This window comes from Thalia democratica, chromosome 5 (genome assembly GCF_965202585.1).
Source record: "Thalia democratica chromosome 5, ktThaDemo2.hap1.1, whole genome shotgun sequence".
Taxonomy (NCBI): Eukaryota; Metazoa; Chordata; class Thaliacea; order Salpida; family Salpidae; genus Thalia; species Thalia democratica.
This window is the reverse complement of record NC_139169.1, coordinates 69,541,631-69,562,345: the sequence shown is the minus strand read 5'-3', so window position 1 is coordinate 69,562,345 and position 20,715 is coordinate 69,541,631. Positions and strand designations below refer to the sequence as shown.

The window sequence follows — 20,715 nt, the reverse complement described above, 5'->3', positions numbered from 1 at the left end:
AACAAAAAAATACATATTTAAAAGTCATAGGTTGTATTTATTTTTCAATGCTTAAATAAACAAATATGGAAAATTATAAGTGTTCTAAATTTGCAGTTTTTTTTTAATTCACTTCATCTGCTTCATTAATAATTTTTTGATGAAAGTTATACATGAGAGTTTATGAATTAAAAATCATTAGGCTTTTTACTAAACTTAAATTTTAAGCTAGTTTGTTATAGAGCCAACCTTTTTGCTTGAATTTTTTTTTTTTCATTTATATTTTAAACAGTTACTAAAAAGTGTGGTTTTAATTTTTTTCTCATTATTAGCTTTTACATAGAACATATTTAAATAAAATGAGGTCAAGAGCTACAGGGTTTATTCTGTTCAGAAGAAAGCAACTCTTAATAGAATATCTTCTATTGAAAGCATCTTACGGAGATATTCACTGGTCACCTCCTAAAGGTGAGGTTTTATATGATGCAGAATGAAAGTAGAAGCTACTTTTAAACTTAATCCCTTTAGTTATATGAAGTTGCTTATGTAGTATCAAATGAAACTTTACTAATGTACAGTTTGATTTTTTTGCAGATAAGTTAATTTATTAAGTATGGAGGTTAGCTTTTTAAATGTTTCTTATTTTACACTAAAATTAGTTACTAAAATAAGTTTAGAAATGATAAAGTATAAAAAAATTCTAAAAAATGTCTTTAAAACTTTGATTTAAATAGATTACAGTTATAATAAAATCAATTATCTTTTTGTAGCTAATCACAGTTATTGTATTGCTAACTATACATACTAAAAGTCCCTGTTAAAATTAATTAAAAAAATTTTCAATACCTATATGTCAGGTTATAATTTTTTTTTAATTTATAAATTTATATGCTTTTTAAAAATACAACTTTACTTAACACAAATTTTAAGATAATTTATCTTATCGGTTAAAGTATTTGTTTTTTGTTATTTTCAATCTAAACTTAAATATTCCTAACAGTTGTTTGTAATGGTTACATAAAAATTTGTTCTCTATATAACTGTTTACTGATTTAATTTAATATATTCTATTGTTTATATTACATATATTTTCAGCTTCAATTATATATAGAACTTCTAAAGTTCTAACAAAAGTATACATCTATATTAAAAAAATTCTCTGCTTACAACTTTAACTTCAAGGTTAGATTTTACAAAGCAATAAATCTGTTAATACATAAAATAGGAAACTATTATTAGTAAACAGTACAGTAATAGTGATAAAGGTTTTAAGACAAATAACAAGGTAAACTACTCAGTTTTTAACAAATTTTAACATTGTCCTTTATTTATAAGTCCAAAAGTACTTTTGATTTACAAGTACTTTGCAATATTATAATATTTATTACTAAACTTTGTTCAAACAAGTTTTCTTTTAATAAAAATAGCAATAGATTGTTTTCTTTTTCCTTTTACAGTAAGCAGGGTTGCCATGTGTCAGGCTAAGTCAGTTTTTTTTGGATCAAAATGACCAAAAGTAAGTTTTAAGGTTATAAGTCAGTTTTTTAGGTTAACATTTGTCAGTTCTAACTTACAAAATTCCTTAATTTTCAAAGCCTTAAAATGGTTAAAAAATAACAATAAATCCTTTATAAAGTCAGGTTAAAATTGCAAATTTTTCTAGAAACATGTTGAACTATTACCGTATTTGAACAAGTAGTTATTGTATGTAATCATTTAAGTATTGATGATCTGTAGCAAGGACACTTCTATAGTGAAACTTTGATATATACACACCAAAGTATATTTTTGTTAACTAATCGATAGTATATAGAGAACAAAATTTTTGAATCAGACTGTTTTTGTTGAAGTAAGTTATTAAGATCCTTCTAATTAGAAACTTAGTTAAGTATTTTTTAAAAGAGCCCTACTCTTGTTTATTATATAGTTACTGTTAAATTACATGTGTTGTTTTAATTATTTTTGTTGGATTTTGTAAGGTTTATTTAAGTATAATCATGGCTAATTTTTTTAGGGTACATCATGATACTATTTTTTTAGTTTTAAAGTAGGGGTAGGGAGTACATCACATTTTTTGGTGTTATTGTAAAATTCACACGAGTACATATGATTAGGATGTGTTTTTACTTCATTAAGAAGAATTAAAAAAAAGCAAAAAAAAGTATGCTGCCCAAAAAACTAATTTCAACCCCAAAAATCAAATATGTTTTGATTTTTTGACCTAAACAGTAATAAAATCACTTATACATCATGTCCTAGCTTATAAATTATATCTAAAATGAAAGCATATGATTGTAGGCATACATTTAAGAACATTTCAACTGCTTTAGAATATTATGACGTCATTATTACACAAAATATGCAAAATTTATCTGTTAAATTGTACTTTTTTTTCTAATACAAAAGGCAAATTCTTCTGTTGTTTTTACATTTAGTTTTTATTATTTTCAATGTAAAATGTGTGGAGTCAGCTAGCCAGAAAGATATTACTGATGTAATGTCATTTCATTTGCATTGTAATAAACTGCTGCAAATAATTACATTATTTGTTGTTGAACTCTGTTGAACTTAAGAGAGTATTTAGAGCTTGCTACACTTATGAGAAATATGACTTAAAATCAATGATGCAACATTTCATCAAAAACATAACAATATACCTTTATGTGTGCAGTTGTGTGTTTTGTGTAGCTGAAAGAAGGAACTCATGAACTTATCTTGAACTTATTTGTATTTGCTTGTTTTAGGTTTTGTTTAAATATAGAATTAATATTTTGAATTGCATGTTAATTGCTTTAAATTATTTGAGTTACATTTAAATGTTTAATAGTTTATTAAGCCTTTTATAGTTTTTTTTTCTAAGTAAAAGTATTTATTTAATTTTTAGTTAATTTTAGCAAAAACTTTAATCTTTATTATTAATTGAGATTTAGTTTGAGTATTCTAATTAAAGATTCTTTGCCAGTAGTTAAATTCACATTAGTGACACTTAAAGATTATATGCAAAGAGGTAAGCAGCGAGAAAAAAGTTTACCTAGTTTAGTGCAAAATTTTTAAATTAAGATTGTTTTATTTATTTTTACATTCCAATATTTTATGATTACAGTTATCATAAGCTAAAATACACATTCTGAACACAGCATCTACTCAATAAAAAGTTTGTAGCTAAGAATTACTTATCTAAATAGAAAAGAAATCTAACAGAAAGTTTTTATTTTTAATATAATAAAACTTTTACATTGTTGTAAATTAATACAGGGTTGCCACTTTACCTGGAAACCTGGAAAAACCTTGAAAAACCTGGAATTTGACAATTTAGGCTAAAATAACCTGGAAAAACCTGGAATTTGAGAAATTTTGAAAAAAACCTGGAAAAACCTAGAATTTTGATCAAAAAACCTTGAATTTTTAATAATTTTAACATTTTCAATTGTAAAATTTTGATCTAACACAAAAAATCTATCATATAATTAAGATTTTTTGTCAACATTAAATTTTTTTTTTATTAAAAAACACATTTAAAGTAACTTTACAGTATCTTTTCAATATTTTATACTATTTAACACAGTATCTTAAATAGAAACTAACTTAAAACTAAAAATAGACCCAAAAATGTGTACTTTTAAAAACCTAGAAGAAATTTGGAAAACCTGGAAAAAAAATTGAAAAAACAAGTGGCAATCCTGTTAATAAAAATAAATTAAGACCAAAGTGTTTAATTGGTCTTATTGCCAAAAAGTAAATTGTGTACAGAATAAGAAGTGTGTACTAAAATGAGTACTTGTCAAAATATGTGTACTCAAAATGTACTCAAAAAAGTACTTATGAAAATATGGCATATACAAAATTTAACTGGAAGTGCGTAGTTGAATGGCATACCAGGGTTGCCACTTTACCTGGAATCCTGGAAAAACCTAGAATTTGACAATTAGGCAAAAATAACCTAGAAAAACCTGGAATTTAAGAAATTTTGAAAAAAACCTGGAATTTTTAAGAAATTTTACATGTTCAGTAGTAAAATTTTGGTTAGACTCAAAAAATTTTACATATGGATAAAAATTTTTGTCATCACCAAAAATTTTTTTTATTCAAAAACACATTTTAAGTAGCTTTACAGTATCTTTTCAATCTTTATTTACTATATTACACTGTTTCTTACCTTAAATTTAACTTAAAACTAAAAATAAACCCAAAAATGTGTACTTTTAAAAACCTGGAAAAAATTTGAAAAACCTGGAAAAAATTTTGAAAATACGAGTGGCAACCCTGGCATACTTACAATGAAGGTAAAAGACTAGTTAAATCAGTCAAAATCTTGAAAAGCTGGGCTATATTTACAAAATTTTGCGTGGCACCCTAAGTAAGACAGTTTATGTAAAAACCTGTGATAGCTTTTTGTTTTACTAAGGAATAAATACTAAATAATGTATCAAAAAATTTGAAATAACAACACTGAAAACCTTAGAATAGCAAAACATTATTATTATATTATATAATGTATATTTTTAAGGATTTTCGATTTAAAGAATTTAAATCAGGGTTTCTCAAAAAAAATTTGATAATGTCCCTTTAGAAGAAATTATTAAAGCTATAGCCTCCTTCACAAAATTTTGCAAAAATTTACCCTTATAAACCCCTAATGTTTTTTGCTCTTCATCATCAACTCCAGAATATCTATTGTAAGTTTCAAATTGCGGCGCCTTTACTACTCACGCCTTAACTATCTCATAAAATATTTAAAAAGTGTTTATGTTACAAACAAAAAACATAAATTATAAGAATTATTTACTAAATTTATTACATGTCTTTTGTTAAAATTCAAAAATAATTAAAAATTACAGGACACGTGGACAACGACATGCAGACTGTGTTGCGAGAAACCGAAGAAGAAGCCGGATTCAAAAAGAAGGACCTCAAGGTTGGCTTGTCAAAGAAGATCGAAATACGACGTTAGAGATGAAGACTGTGGTGTACTTTGTGGGCGAGGTGGTGAGTGACAAGGAGGTGAAGTTAAGCAGGGAGCACACAGAGTTCAAGTGATGTTGAAGAGGCGTGCGAGTATGCAAAGTACGAGGACTTGCAGGAGGCGCTGAGGGAAATGCACGAGTATGTTGGTTCAGCAGGCCATTTTAACTGACTGTTGGAATAAATATGTGCAAATTTGAACTTTAGTAGATACTAAAAAAGTTTCATTTTAAATTATATTGATTAAATAGATGTATTTATTATTTTAAAAGTTAGACTATTGGTGAGCTTTTAAAAAATCGTATATATTTTTACTGTATCATAGTCCTACATTGCTTATACAAAATATAGTAATATTTATATGTACAACATAAAATCAAATTACTAAAGTGATTACGCTCTTTGTCAGCTCAGAAAGAAATTTTGTTTTCTTTTTCTTAAATACATTACAAAATACTGTATATATTAAAGTTTATAATAAGAATCACTTTTAAGTTGCATCAAAATAAAGAAAATTTGAGAAAATATTGTTACAGTGTGAAATAGTTTTTTTAATTGTGTGTTAACACAATTTGTTTAATTTCATGACAAAACTTTTGATTTAAATCTCAATTTAAATTCAATCCACCTTGATTTATACAAGTTGATCTTATATTATAGAGTTTTATCTGAGCTATCAGACATTTTTAATCGCTTGAAAAAATTATTTTTTTTCATTATTTTATTTAAAAATATTTTTTGACATGTGAGCAAAGTCAAGTGACCTCCATAGGTTCCTAATGGAAGGCACAAACTAAAAATGCAAAAAAAAGACCGTTTCACTAAAAATCTATCTCCTCCTTCATTTTTTAAGCAATCTTCTTCAAATTTTCACAGGTAGTGTATTATTAAATTTTAAAAAGATTGATTGCAGGTTTTTTTTTTAATTTTAAAAAATAATTTTTTTTAAAAATAAAACCTTCTATTTTTTTTGTTTTTTTTATCTAAAATTTTATTTTTTAATAATTTTAAAATTCCAACATTCTAAGTCTTTTAAACTATAAAAGGAACGTTTCCTGAAAATTTGAGGTCTCTATCTCAAAAAATGAATTTGAAGATAGGTTTTGAGTGATTTTTTAAATTTCCAAGAAAATTGACCCCAAAAAACTTGCAATCCATACGTTTGTATTGGAAACTTTTTATAAATATTACAATATCTCAAAAGTTAAATAATATTTTCGAATTCTATAAAAAGTGGCTTGTAGTTTGTACTTAAACCTTTCATATAAAATTCAATGCTATTTTTAGTAAAAAAAATGTCGGACCCCCCTATGCCCTTAAGGTTCTTTTTAGTTATAAATTGGTGATAATAAAAGTTAATTTCTTTGCCACCGTTTATAAAACTTATTTTGTTAAAAGATTAATAATACTGAAAATTACAAAAATGTTTGGGTTTCATTTTATTGTGGACCTTGAATTATCACATAGTTATAAGTAATTTTGACTTACAAAACAAAGTCCATAATTTTCATTCTATGCTTTTTTATCAGTTGTACTGCACTGCAAAGCTTTTAGATAATTCACCAAAAAAAATAATAAAATACTAACAGATTTTATACTAAAATGAAATATTTGTTACTACTAGTCCTTATTTCCACCTGCCTAGCAACAGGTTGCCATGGTTTCAAGGTTGAGGGCAGGGTTAGGGGCTGTCAGGGACCGGACAACTACAACGTGATGGCGGAAGTTGTTTTGGAAGGGGGACTTCACCGGGGGTTCGTCAGAACTGACAACAAGTTCACCATTCACAACGTTCAGAAGGGTTCCTACGTCGCCACTGTGAGTTTTAGATAATTTACTTTGAAGTATGTTTACCTTTTGCATAAATGCTGTTACAGGTTTTATAATTAAGTATAAAAAAATTTAACAAAAGTTTTACAATTAGCAACCTGAATCATTTTGTTAAACACAATTAAGATCCAATAAATTCAATTTAGATTAAAAACATGCTATACTGAAGTTTTGGAAGCGACTATTTTTTTTTTAACAAAAAAATAAGTGATTTTTGCACTAATTAAAGTCAAATAGTAACAAACAGTCTGCGAAGTAAGTTGACACATAAACTACACAACTTTAGCGCATTTCAAATTTTCTTCAAGCAAAATTTAGTGTGTTTTATCTTCATAGCTATTTATTTTTATTGATGCATAATACATAAAAATTAGATGAAAAATTAAAAAAAAAGTTTCTTTTTTAACTTCTGCTCCAAACGCGAGACCACTATGCAACAAAAATCGTTCATTTATTTGCCTTCGTTTTAGTTTTGTATTTTATTTGTAATTTTTCTGTTACGGTTTATTCCAACAGGTGAACTGCCCCGGTCAGGCGTACGAGGGAGTTCGCGTCGAGGTGAGCAGCAAGGGAAACGTGCGAGCCAAGAAGCTGAACCTGGCCAAGCTCGCCAAGCCCGAGCTGGTCAGCTACCCTCTCGAGTTCAAACCGGTCGGAGTGCCCAAGTACTTTCAGCAGAGAGAAACTTTCAGGTTGGTTTTAGTTAGTTTGTTTAAATAAATTCTATTAAACTATAAGGCTACTTTCAGCAGAGAGAAACGTTCAGGTTGGTTTTAGTTAGTTTGTTTAAATAAATTCTATTAAACTATAAGGCTACTTTCAGCAGAGAGAAACCTTCAGGTTGGTTTTAGTTAGTTTGTTTAAATAAATTCTATTATACTATAAGGCTACTTTCAGCAGAGAGAAACTTTCAGGTTGGGTTTAGTTAGTTTTTTTGAAAAATAAGAAAATAAAAAAAACTTGCAAGTTATAAGGCTACTTTCAGCAGAGAGTAACCTTAAGGTTGGTTTCAGTTAGTTTTTTTTGAAAAATTAAAAATTAAAAAAATTGTTTTAGTCAAGTAAAAGTTTTAGTTAAATTATAAGGCTTTTTTATACAGATAGGAGCCTTAAGGTTTTTTGTTTAAATAAAATTAAAAAAATTAAGTGTTAAAGTTTTGTTCCAGTAAAGATTAAATTGTAATGAAATAATAGTGCTTTATCAAAGATAAAATACTTTAGGCTTAATTTTGTATATAAATGCTTGTGTTATTTTGCTGCATAATAGTTAGTTACTTTTATGATAAAAACAAGCAAGATTTCTTTATGCTTTGTTAAATAAATTACTTAATATTTTAAATTGCTTCTGACCAGGGTTCTCACAAGGTCAGGAAAAGTCAGGAGAAACTTTAAAAAATGAAAAAAAGTCAGGAAAAATTGGGGTTTTTGAAAAAAAGTCAGGAAATTTAAATAAACGTCAGATTTTGTTAGTTCAAATTTACAAAATTCCTTATTTTCCAAAGCCTTCAAATGGTAATAATTAATAAAATAAGTGCAAATAGAAAATAAATGAAGCCAACAAACTGTGGCTAGATTTACAGAAAAGATTCTCTTTGACAAGTGTAGGAGCAGCAGATGAGAATGATTTAAATAAAATGAGGCAAATGGTTTTAACTGCCAAGAAAGTTAAATGGGATAGATAAGATAGACCAGATAAAAAAACCATATCTCCATTAGATGAAGAGGTTAAGGGCTAATAAAGAAACAGAGAAATTAAGTTTTAGTTACTTGCTAAAAAAATAAACTGTGTTTGATTAAGTTCTTTATTGTTTTAAGGTTTCAACTTTAAAAGTTCGTAAATGTCTTTTCGTTTATTTAGATACATTTATGTTAGGAAATGTTAAAATATTGTATCTGTTTTTAGACAAGTTGTGTTTATATATTAAAAAAATACAAATGTTTTGCTGATAAAGCTCTTTATTGCAAATACATCAATCATACAAAGACGGTTCAAGTGATGTAATGGAAGCTACATGATTGAATTCAGCAAAAAAAAAACTGTTGTTTTAACCTTTATCAAAAATATATTTTACAATACGTTTAAATTAAGAGCTTGATTTAGAAAAGTCAGGAAAATTTTAGTAAAAAGTTAGGAAAAGTCTCAGCTTGATCTGTGGAACACCTGTTCAGACACACAATTCAAGTTGTGAAACAGAATAGGTGACATACTGCGGTCATCATATTATATATAACAGAACAATTAATATATTGAAATCTCCATATAAACACCAGAATAATAGGTATACTGAAATTATCATACTAATAGCAAAATAATTTGTAATTGAAATTACCAAATAAATACCAGAATAATAGGTATACTGAAATTATCATACAAATAACAGATTAATTGAAGTATTGAAATCACGATATAAGTAACAAAGCAATTAACATATTGAAATCTCTATATAAATATCAGAACAATTGACAATTGAAATCACCATATCAATAACAGAATAATTGACAATTGAAATCACCATATAAAAAACATAAAAATTGACGAAATCACCATACAAATACCAGAATAATAGATTTACTAAAATCATCATACAAATGACAGAAAATTAAAGTATTGAAATTACAATATAAGTAACAGAACAATTAACATATTGAAATCTCCATATAAATATCAAAATATTTAACATATCAAAATCTCCATATTAAAACCAGAATAATAGGTATACTGAAATCATCAAACAAATAACAGAATAATTGGTAATTGAAATCACCATATAAATAACAGAATATTTAACATATTGAAATCACTATATAAATATCAGAATAATTAACATATTGAAATCTCCATATAAAAACCAGAATAATAGGTATACTGAAATTATCATACAAATAACAGAATAATTGAAGTATTGAAATCACGATATAATTAACAAAACAATTTACATATTGAAATCTTTATATAAAAACCAGAATTATAGGTATACTGAAATTATCTTACAAATAACAGAATAATTGGTAATTGAAATCACCATATAAATAACAGAATAATTGAAATATTGAAATTTCCATATAAATAACAGAATAATTAACATATTGAAATCACCATACAAAAAACAGGATAATTAACATATTGAAATCACCATATAAAAAACAGGATAATTAAAATATTGAAATCTCCATATAAAAAACAGGATAATTAAAATATTGAAATCTCCATTAAAAAACAGGATAATTAACATATTGAAATCTTTCAAACTATATAAGCAAGACTCAATTTTTAGAACAAAATATATTTCATGCTTCTTTCATCAGTTGTATACTAAGCAATAAAGATAAAGTTTTAAATCTAACTTATATAGTGGAAATGCAATCAACGTAATTAATAATAATAAAGCAAAGAGTAATTAACAATATATAAGTACTTCTAATTACAATGTAACTAAAAAATAATAAAACAGAGCAACAACTTATTAAACAATTTAAGAAAACAACGAAACAGTATAATCAAAATCTTTATGTTTACACAACTTAGGTTTTCTTAATAAAATACAAATAGCCTCAAGTTTAATTAAATCCGAAATGTGAAAACATTTTTTAGCAATTTTAAATCTTTTTTAGTTATAATTACTAGCACAATCAAGGTTATTTACTAAGTGTTCAGAAATAGCAGATCTTTTTGAAGCATTTATTACTCTAATAGATTTAATTTTCTTATTACTCTTACAAAATTCATCAATACTTTTTGGAATCAACAAAAAACATCGGCGAAAGTCAGCAGAGCAGAAGCCTGGACTTTCGTTTGCCGTGAGACAAGCTCAAGTTTAACAATAGGGTTGATCACGCCAATTCGATCATCAGACCACAAGTTTCGGTAAACTAAGACCGGTTTCGTCCTTATTAGGACGCGTCAGTCAGTCACAACCGAAAAACTTGTAGTCGTCAATCTACAAACGGTTTATCATGCTTTCACATGAATCAACCATTACTACTTTTTAGAATATGTTCTTTTATTTTTATGCCAAATTGTCTTGAGGTCATCCCTACATAACTAGCTTCACAGAAGCAGTTAAACTGGTAAACTACCATACTTTGTTTAAATTCTGCTATCGGATCTTTTCCTCTAGGTCTGAACATTGGTTTTGATATAAAAATAACAATCGGCTTGGCCGAAAGATACGTCCTACTTACTAATTTACAAATCTCTCTTTCTAACACTCCTGAGTTCTTATTGACATAAGGCAATACTAAAGGAATCAAGCATTTCTCCGGCCCTACTGGCTTTATTTTGTTCAAACTATTAAGATGTAAATTTATAGTTTTATTAACAAGTTCTTGTAAATAGCCATTTTTATTTGTTATCAATTTTATCTGTTTTATTTCATCATCAATTAATTCTCTTAAACAGATCTTATGTGCTCGATGGCAAAGCGTTCTTATTAAATTTGTTTTTCTCTTCATGCTACAGAATGAATGGAAGTTTAAGTAGTTACCAGTGAAAGTTTTCTTTCTTAAAACGGTTGTCAAAAATTGATTCTTGTGTCGTTTTACTAAAACATCAAGAAAAGCAAACTCATCATTTTTTTCCTTTTCTGAAGTAAATTTTATTGAAGAATGTGTTTTGTTCAACACATTGAAAAGTTCATCTATCTCTTTCTTTGTATTATTTTCTTTTTCTTTGTAAATTATTAAGAAAACCTAAGTTGTGTAAACATAAAGATTTTGATTATACTGTTTCGTTGTTTTCTTAAATTGTTTTATAAGTTATTGCTCTGTTTTATTATTTTTTAGTTACATTGTAATTAGAAGCACTTATATATTGTTAACTACTCTTTGCTTTATTATTATTAATTACGTTGATTGCATTTCCACTATATAAGTTAGATTTAAAACTTTATCTTTATTGCTTAGTATACAACTGATGAAAGAAGCATGAAATATATTTTGTTCTAAAAATTGAGTCTTGTTTATATAGTTTGAAAGAATTTATTTTAATGTCAAATAATGTTTAATATTGAAATATCCATATAAATACCAGAAAAATTAACATATTGAAATATCCATATAAAAAACAGGATAATTAACATATTGAAATCTCCATATAAAAAACAGGATAATTAACATATTGAAATCTCCATATAAAAAAAAGAATAATAAACATATTGAAATCTCCATATAAAAAACAGGATAACTTAAATATTGAAATCTCCATATAAAAAACAGGATAATAAACATATTGAAATCTCCGTATAAAAAACAGGATAATAAACATATTGAAATCTCCATATAAAAAACAGGATAATAAACATATTGAAATCTCCATATAAAAAACAGAATAATAAACATATTGAAATCTCCGTATAAAAAACAGGATAACTTAAATATTGAAATCTCCATATAAAAAACAGGATAATTAACATATTGAAATCTCCATATAAAAAACAGGATAATTAACATATTGAAATCTCCATATAAAAAACAGGATAATTAACATATTGAAATCTCCATATAAAAAACAGGATAATTAACATATTGAAATCTCCATATAAAAAACAGGATAATTAACATATTGAAATCTCCATATAAATAACAGAATAATTGAAATATTAAAATCTCCATATAAAAAACAGGATAATTAACTTATTGAAATCTCCATATAAAAAACATGATAATTAACATATTGAAATCTCCATATAAAAAACATGATAATTAACATATTGAAATCTCCATATAAATAACAGGATAATTAACATATTGAAATCTCCATATATATAACAGAATAATTGAAAAATTAAAATCTCCATATAAAAAACAGGATAATTAACATATTAAAATCTCCATATAAAAAACAGGATAATTAACATATTGAAATTTCCATATAAAAAACAGGATAATTAACATATTGAAATCTCCATATAAAAAACAGGATAATTAACATATTGAAATCTCCATATAAAAAACAGGATAATAAACATATTGAAATCTCCATATAAAAAACAGGATAATTAACATATTGAAATCTCCATATAAAAAACAGGATAATTAACATATTGAAATCTTCATATAAAAAACATGATAATTGAAATATTAAAATCTCCATATAAAAAACAGAACAATTAACGTAATTGAAATCTCCATATAAAAAACAGGATAATAAACATATTGAAATCTCCATATAAAAAACAGGATAATTAACATATTGAAATCTCCATATAAAAAACAGGATAATTAACATATTGAAATCTTCATATAAAAAACATGATAATTGAAATATTAAAATCTCCATATAAAAAACAGAACAATTAACGTAATTGAAATCTCCATATAAAAAACAGGATAATTAACATATTGAAATCTCCATATAAAAACAGGATAATAAACATATTGAAATCTCCATATAAAAAACAGGATAATTAACATATTGAAATCTCCATATAAAAAACATGATAATTAACATATTGAAATCTCCATATAAAAAACAGAACAATTAACGTAATTGAAATCTCCATATAAAAAACAGGATAATTAACATATTGAAATCTCCATAAAAAAAAAAAGATAATTAACATATTGAAATCTCCATATAAAAAACAGGATAATAAACATATTGAAATCTCCCTATAAAAACAGGATAATTGACATACTGAAAAATCCCTACATGCTCACAATGGCGGTTCCCGTACTGTTGCTGATGGTGATGAGCAGATTGGTCAACACTGACGATCCCGAAATGAAAAAAGAAATGGAAGAACAGATGAGCCGGTTCGTTTTAAAATTTCCCACTAACATAGTTATTGTAACAAACACATAATATTTTTTATAAATATAAAACTTAAACAATGTTTAACACGACTATTTTAGTTCATTTTTACCATTAAAATAAAGTATAAATTATTGTTTTTTGTGTATATGTCTTAATTATTTCACATTTAGCGGTTTTAATTTATTTGCGAACATTTTACTATTTACACTTTTATACCATTGTGAATAAAAACAACACTAAACAATCTCACAAAGCTGAGCGAACAAATTTATCCCAGCACAACCACCATTTTTTAACACTTTGATTTCCACTCCAACTCCAACAGGTACAAATCAGAAGGTTATTTATTATTTATTTATTTTAAACACCAACAGGTTCAACAACCCTCAGATGGTTATATATTATTTATTTATTTCAAACATCAACAAGTTCATATCAGAAGGTTATTTATTATTTATTTATTTTAAACACCATCAGGTTCAACAACCCTCAGAAGATGCCGGACGTAAGCGACATGATGACCAACTTCTTCTCGAGCTCCAACAAGCACAAGCGGGCGCTGGAGAGCAAAAAGACGACGGCCAGGCAGAGGAAGGAGAGGTAGGAGAACGTGTGTGCGTGTATTTTATATGTGCTTGTGTTTTGTATATACTTTTGTGTATTTTGTAATGTTTATTTATGTTTTTGTGTGTTCTACGTGAAAATGTTAAAGTTAACTTGAAAAAAAAATTCTTGATAGGTTCTATAATTATAAGTTTAAAAACTTTAGAATTAAAAATTAGGAATATGTACATTTGTGTATGAATTTTGTTTATGTCTTCTACGTGATAATGATAAAGTCAACTTAAAACCACATATATTGTTTATATCTTTCATTAGTCATAAGTTTAAAAATTTTAGAATTTCAAGCTTAGTAATATGAAAGTTTGTGTGTTTTGTTTCCATCTTCTACGTGATAATGTTAAATTCAACTTTAAAAAAAATCTTTATAGCTTTTTCCTTAGTTACTAGTTTAAAAACTTGAGAATTTAAACTTGGGAATATGTCCATTTGTGTTCTTTGTTCCGTAAATAGTTTCTGAATTTTGTTTCTATCTTCTACGTGATAATATTATTCTTGATTTAATATCAAATACCTATACTCTTGATAACTCTCCTTTATCAAGTTAAGTTTAAAATATTTGTTTCAAAGGACAAAAATAGTTTGTTGTTTTATTTAAACCGGCTACAGTTTTTTTGTAGCTTTAAAATATGTTTCATTTTGAGCATTTCTAATTTCGTTTTTTTTTTTTACAATTTTATATAGAGTTTTTAAATGTTATGTTGAAAGAAGTATTGATAAAATAGATTCACAGTTCTTTTTTGTTGTTAATACAAAAAGTGTAAATGACTCTACATAAATTAGTTGAACAAAAAGTATTTTAAGGTACAAGATTAAAAACAATAATTTTTTAAATCGCTTTTATATTTTAACACAATTTTTTTGTAAAAATGTTTTTAGACAGTATGGTAAACTTAAGAGTCTTTTACATTTGATTTTACTGATTTTTTTTTTATGTTAAAAACTATACTTTTCTAAAATATTTATGTATATTCTATTTGTAACAAATCTTTTAAACTTTTATAAATGTTTTGAAAATGTATTGATATTTTTATTCACTGCTTGGAAATTTTTAGTAGTTCTGATTTCATAATTTTTGATATTGCTTCAATTAATATTTGTCTAAAAGATAGTAAAATTGATACATTTTAAAACGCTTCATAAAACTTTTCTGTTGTTAAACTAAACAACTTGACTAGCAGTATGGTTCTATTTAAAACGGTTTCTTGTTTTTATTTTCAAGTAAAGGTTTTTTTGTCAAATACTATGTACTGTTTTTGTGCAATATATATGCAATTATTTTCATTGTTTTATACTCTTGTACTCTATGTTACTTTTTACTTTTTGAACAAGTAAATTAAAATGTTTCCTAATTTGTAGATGTTTTTAATATTTAAGTTGTGCATTTAAATTATTTTTTAAAGTATGATATATATTTATGGTGCATATATAACTTTTCAGGAACTTTCTATATGTTTTTTTTCTGCTGGGACTATATGTTTTACTACTTGGTTTTCTTAGGTTAGTCACAAGATAGGTAGTTTGAACACATAGTATAAAAACACTTGTTTATTAATAAATATAAATTGACTAACACCAACACTGATTACAAGCAGGCAGAATTAGACTGCACTGTATTTAAGTGTAAAAAATAATTTTCAGACAATTTGTAAATTAGTTATTGTAAAGGAAATTGTCTTTATGCAAATGTAAGAATTTAATTCTAAGGTGTTTTTGCTTCCAACATTTATTACAATAGTAGAAGCTTCTAAATATTTTTAAATACCACATATATACAAAGGTAGTAAAAGTATTTTCAACAATATTTATAGTTTTTGCTACAGTTTACTTTCACTATTAAGTTTAGCAACATGACTTTTTACAAAAAACTAAACACCTTAATTTACTTTTTACAACATTAAGGGTTACCAAAAAACCTGAAATTTCGAACAGAAATCAATAAAAAACCTATAATTTTAGACTATTTTAACACATAAAGTAATGAAATTTGGATTATTTACGTAACATCCTTCATATAAAAACTTTTTTTGTATCACTAAAGTTTTATATAAAAAAACAAATTTAAAGTAGCTTTACTATATCTTTCCTATGTTGTTATACTATTTTAGACAGTTTTTTTACCTTAAATTTAATTTTATACTTGAAATAATCAAAAAAAAAATTCTTAAAAAACTTTGGCAACCCTTAGTATTGTAAAATGCGAATAAAAAACTGAGGTTATGTAAATAAAAGTAAACTACTGAAGAACCTGAATAAATTCGTAAAATATATTATTTTGTTATAACATTTTTATATAATAATTACTATGCTATTACGCTTCAGAATAACTCTCTTAGTACGATTTTCAAAATTTAATAAATGCGGATTACTTTTTATTTACAATTTTGATATAGTGGTTCATGAATGTTTATTAGATTTATACTTAAGTTAAAATGTTTTTTACCAGTCAGATAAACTTTAATTAAACAATTTATTAAGTTAAAATTGTACTAGTTTTAAAAACATTTGTTTCATATAATAAAGTTCTCTTTTTTTTTTGCAAAACTCACTATGGATTTTATTTTGAATATACTCACACGATTATTTACACATAATATTTCACAGTGAGTGACTTAAAATTATGTCAATCAGCAATACTTAATAAAAAATGTTAGTTAGCGTCTATAGCTGGGTTTCCCAAAGTGAGCCAAGATGCCCCATAAAACAAATTTAGGAAGTCATGAGGTCATAACTTGAAACTTACACACTAGGTATTGTCGAGTTGATAACGAACAGGAAAGAAGGTGTATTTAATGGTAGTTTTTTGGGTAATCTTGTAGGAAGGGGCCACAGCTTTTTTTTTAATTTCTGTTAAGGGGGCTGTTTGAATAAAAGTTTGAGAAACCCTGATCTACAGTAAATCAATATGTGACAGCTAATTAATACTGAGAAATATTGAAAAGCTCTAACTGATAAAGTATTTAAATTTTGTTTACAAAAACAAATGTTTACTATAATATACAGCAAAACTGTACCCAATGTTAAAAGAACTTGGTTTACTTGTTTAAAAAATACTTGTTGATAAGCCTCAAAACATACAGAAGATATAGTAAGAAACTTGTTTTATTACTAGAATTTCAAAGCCACCAATGAATTTTAGTAATAAATTAAATTTGATGATATAGCGTGAACAAATTATGCATTTAAATTTAGCTCGATAAATTGCTTTTCTTACAGGATTTGAAATCTTTTTTCAATAATTTTTTTTTATATAAATTGAGAAAGTTTATTTTTCGTCAACAAGCTCTAGTAAAGTTGATTAAAACTGTTTATTATAATACTTTAAAAATGTTTGATAAAGTATATTCCGAAAAAAAAACAACTTTCCTAGCTGGTATAATACTAATTGAGAGCATTTATAGATCAATGTTATTGGATTAACTAATGTTTCAAATTCATCAATGTTTAAGAATGTTTACCTTAGAGATGAGTAGTTTGTTATTAAAATATGCGATAAAAAACGGTGAAAACCTAGGTTGCTTCAACTTCTGAACTATCAAAATATATTTTATTTCGAATTAAAGTACATATTAAGTTCTGCTACAAAAAACAGTTATTTAAATGCTTTTTTAAGGTAATATAATCAGTTAAACTTACGAGCTGAAAAATTATTAGTGTTTTTTTTAGTATTACTTTTTCCAAGTTTCGTAACATTTGTTTACTGATTATACTTGTAAAGTTGACACTTTTTGTGGCTACAAATCTTTATTTTAGATTCATTATAAGGCTTTAAAGCATTTTTTATTTGAAAACAGCTGTTTTATTTCAACACTTGGGTTAAACTTGTCTGTTACAACCAAACTTTATAACTTTACTCATATGTCGGCAAAATGTGAATAGCGAGGTATTTTTAGCTCAAAAATACCTTTTAAACAGTATTAATAAGAACTTTTCGTGATAAAGTTTTAAAACTAAAGGATAAATTTAATAACTATTTATTACTAGTGATCTTATATTGCTTATTTATCACATGTTTTGTTTAAAACAGTAATTTTATGTTGATTACAACAAGTATCTTAATTTAACTGCTTTTATACAGTCCCTGCCCGCCAGCAACTTTTCTATCAAACTTAGTCTACCTATCACGAAGGACCACTGATTAATCTTTAATTTAATTACAAGCACTTAAAATCTAAATGACAAATATTTGAACCTATCTCAAGTTTTTTATACTAAAACCCCCTAAGAATCACATGGCCATGCTCACAATACAATTTAATTCTTTCATTAGAAAATTACCAATCATTAACATAAGGCGCTTTAATGTACCAAAATTCGGAGAAGTATTAGACAAAATTAAATAGAATAAGAATGTATTATCCAAAAGCAGAAACAAAAAGGTCTAAAGTAAACATTTTAATCTAATCATTGTTATAATAATTTTTATAATTAAGTACTTATTTTAATATATGTCTGAATTATCTCTTAATTTATTTACTTAGTACAAAAGTTAGTGAACGATATTGAAATTTCAGTTGAAACTATTACCGTATAATGTATCAGTACCTTAAAATGAAAGCTAGTGGTCGCAAAAAGTGCATCGTTGAAATTATTAAAGCGACCTATCGTACTTGAAAACCTTTTACTATACAGCTCAATTGGTTGACTGTGTTAAACAAAAGAACATAAAGAAAGTTTTGTTATATATAAAAAAATATTTTAATTTACAGATAACAGTTACGAATGTTTTGTTACGATCTGTATTGGTACTTAAGACACTTTGTAAGTTAAAATACTTCAGAACATAGAATAACTTGTAAACAAATGAAAAAAAAAGAAAAAAAAAATGCTATTGTGCCTAAAACTGATAAATAAAATTTGTTCTGCGGGCTAAATCTATCAAAAACGTCTGTAGTTATCAACCAAAATAACACTTTAAACAAAAGTATGATAAAGTAAGCAGTAATAAAGATTTAATATTTGCTAAAAAAAGTTAATTCAGTTGACTGTAGGCTATTAAATATTATTTTTAGTTAAATAAGTTTTAATGTAGTCTAAAAAATTTATTTTAGTCACAATTAATGCACGAAATGTATTGTAAAAAATAAGTAGTGCATGATACTTACTATTCCCGAATTAAATACAACTTCTTTTAACTTTTAGCTAACTAATACGGTCACTTAATTAACCGAGTATCCTTTTTTTTTAAATAATAGCATTATAAACAGATATTTAAAATGAAAATGCTAAAAGATAATTTTTTATACATTGGTTAGTAGGAAATAAAATAAATATAAGAAAACTTATTACTAAATCGTTAAAATGTTTAATAAATTGAAATTTGCCTTGTTTATAGAAACTATTTTATAATCCTTTCTTATGAAGGTTTTATCATAAACTCTTGACAGCTTAACCTTTTTAGATTAATTTCCTTTTTTAAAAAAATATTCTTGGTCCTTCATATATAGTATTATGTAAGACAGTTGTCACACAAAAAACCCTAGCTTATTGTTATTTACTAATCTTATTTTTGATACTTAGTAGCTTAATAGATACATTTTAAAAGTGAAGTTTTTTATATTAAACAATAGAAAACAAACAATTGTGACTATAATCAACTTATACTAGATTATTTTTATTTAAAATTCGTGAATACTAGTAAATAAGTAATCCGAGTTTATTTTGATAATTTTTCAATTCACCAAGTTTATTAAATAAAATCATTTAGTTTTTAAATTTTGACAAATAATAACTTAACATAACTCAACTCTTTTAAAAAATTATTCAAATTAGATATAAAACGAAAAAATCTTCTGAAAAATTAAACTTTTTTTGATAATGTTAAAAATACTTAAAAACCACTTGTAACTAACAAATTATTTTTAAAAACTATAAATAAAAAAAAAGTATCTAGCTTCAGTTTTTTTTACAAAGATAATTGCTGATAAGTTTTAGCTGAAAGATTAAAGATAGGTTTTTTATTATGAATACATAGTATGTATTGCTAAATACGAATCTGAAGCTATGCACCGGAAAAATTTCGTTCAAATTGATTTCTAATTAAGGACGACAAACAGCATTGATCAAAACAACATACATTTCTATGCTTAAAACATAACAATACATTTTTAGTGTTTAACGTAAAAAAAATTATTCTTTTCAAGAAAATGTATTACAAACAAGTTGAAATGCCTCACAAATAAGCAGTAAATCACAAAAAAATATTTTAAATATATACATAAATGATTAATAAGATTCTTAGTTTTATATTTTTATTACAAAAAAAGTAAATTGTTTTTTATTCTCTGCAAAAGTTTTTCAAAAACAGGTTTTAAAAAAATAACAAGGATAACTTATTCGACTCATTATTACGTTTAAAAACTCTTATAGACTGTTGGATCAAGATCGTTTAAAGCTTTAACTACATAAACAGTATGCATTATAAATGTTATATTAGTTATATTAGTTATATCGTCACTCATCGCTTTGTAATAAAAAACACTTTCTTTCTTTTAAACTGGTTGAAAATACTACTTTTATTAATAAGAAAGCTTAGCACTATTAAACTTGGAAATCAAAAACATTAAATAA

General features: G+C 25.4%; 2 protein-coding genes across 2 annotated transcripts; both read left to right on the top strand.

The window, feature by feature from the left end:
- The first annotated feature begins 315 nt into the window (after nt 1-315).
- Nucleotides 316-5,470, top strand: LOC145837108 (bis(5'-nucleosyl)-tetraphosphatase [asymmetrical]-like). The gene is made up of 2 exons (XM_082944877.1): nt 316-447; nt 4,818-5,470. Exons 1-2 carry the CDS (start codon nt 339-341, stop codon nt 4,928-4,930), a joined length of 222 nt encoding a protein of 73 aa, XP_082801003.1. The 5' UTR covers nt 316-338; the 3' UTR covers nt 4,931-5,470.
- A 1,066-nt stretch (nt 5,471-6,536) lies between these two features.
- Nucleotides 6,537-14,759, top strand: LOC145835958 (endoplasmic reticulum membrane protein complex subunit 7-like). The gene is made up of 4 exons (XM_082943729.1): nt 6,537-6,759; nt 7,288-7,463; nt 13,392-13,523; nt 14,002-14,759. The coding sequence occupies exons 1-4, from the start codon at nt 6,544-6,546 to the stop codon at nt 14,126-14,128; spliced, it is 651 nt and encodes a 216-aa protein (XP_082799855.1). The 5' UTR covers nt 6,537-6,543; the 3' UTR covers nt 14,129-14,759.
- Nucleotides 14,760-20,715: the final 5,956 nt, after the last annotated feature.

Coding starts and splice junctions, on each gene's coding strand:
- LOC145837108 (XM_082944877.1), top strand. CDS start 339: ATGAGGTCAAGAGCTACAGGGTTTATTCTGTTCAGAAGAAAGCAACTC. Junction 448..4,817: donor TCACTGGTCACCTCCTAAAG/GTGAGGTTTTAT, acceptor TAAAAATTACAG/GACACGTGGACAACGACATG.
- LOC145835958 (XM_082943729.1), top strand. CDS start 6,544: ATGAAATATTTGTTACTACTAGTCCTTATTTCCACCTGCCTAGCAACA. Junction 6,760..7,287: donor AGGGTTCCTACGTCGCCACT/GTGAGTTTTAGA, acceptor TTATTCCAACAG/GTGAACTGCCCCGGTCAGGC. Junction 7,464..13,391: donor CAGCAGAGAGAAACTTTCAG/GTTGGTTTTAGT, acceptor CTATAAAAACAG/GATAATTGACATACTGAAAA.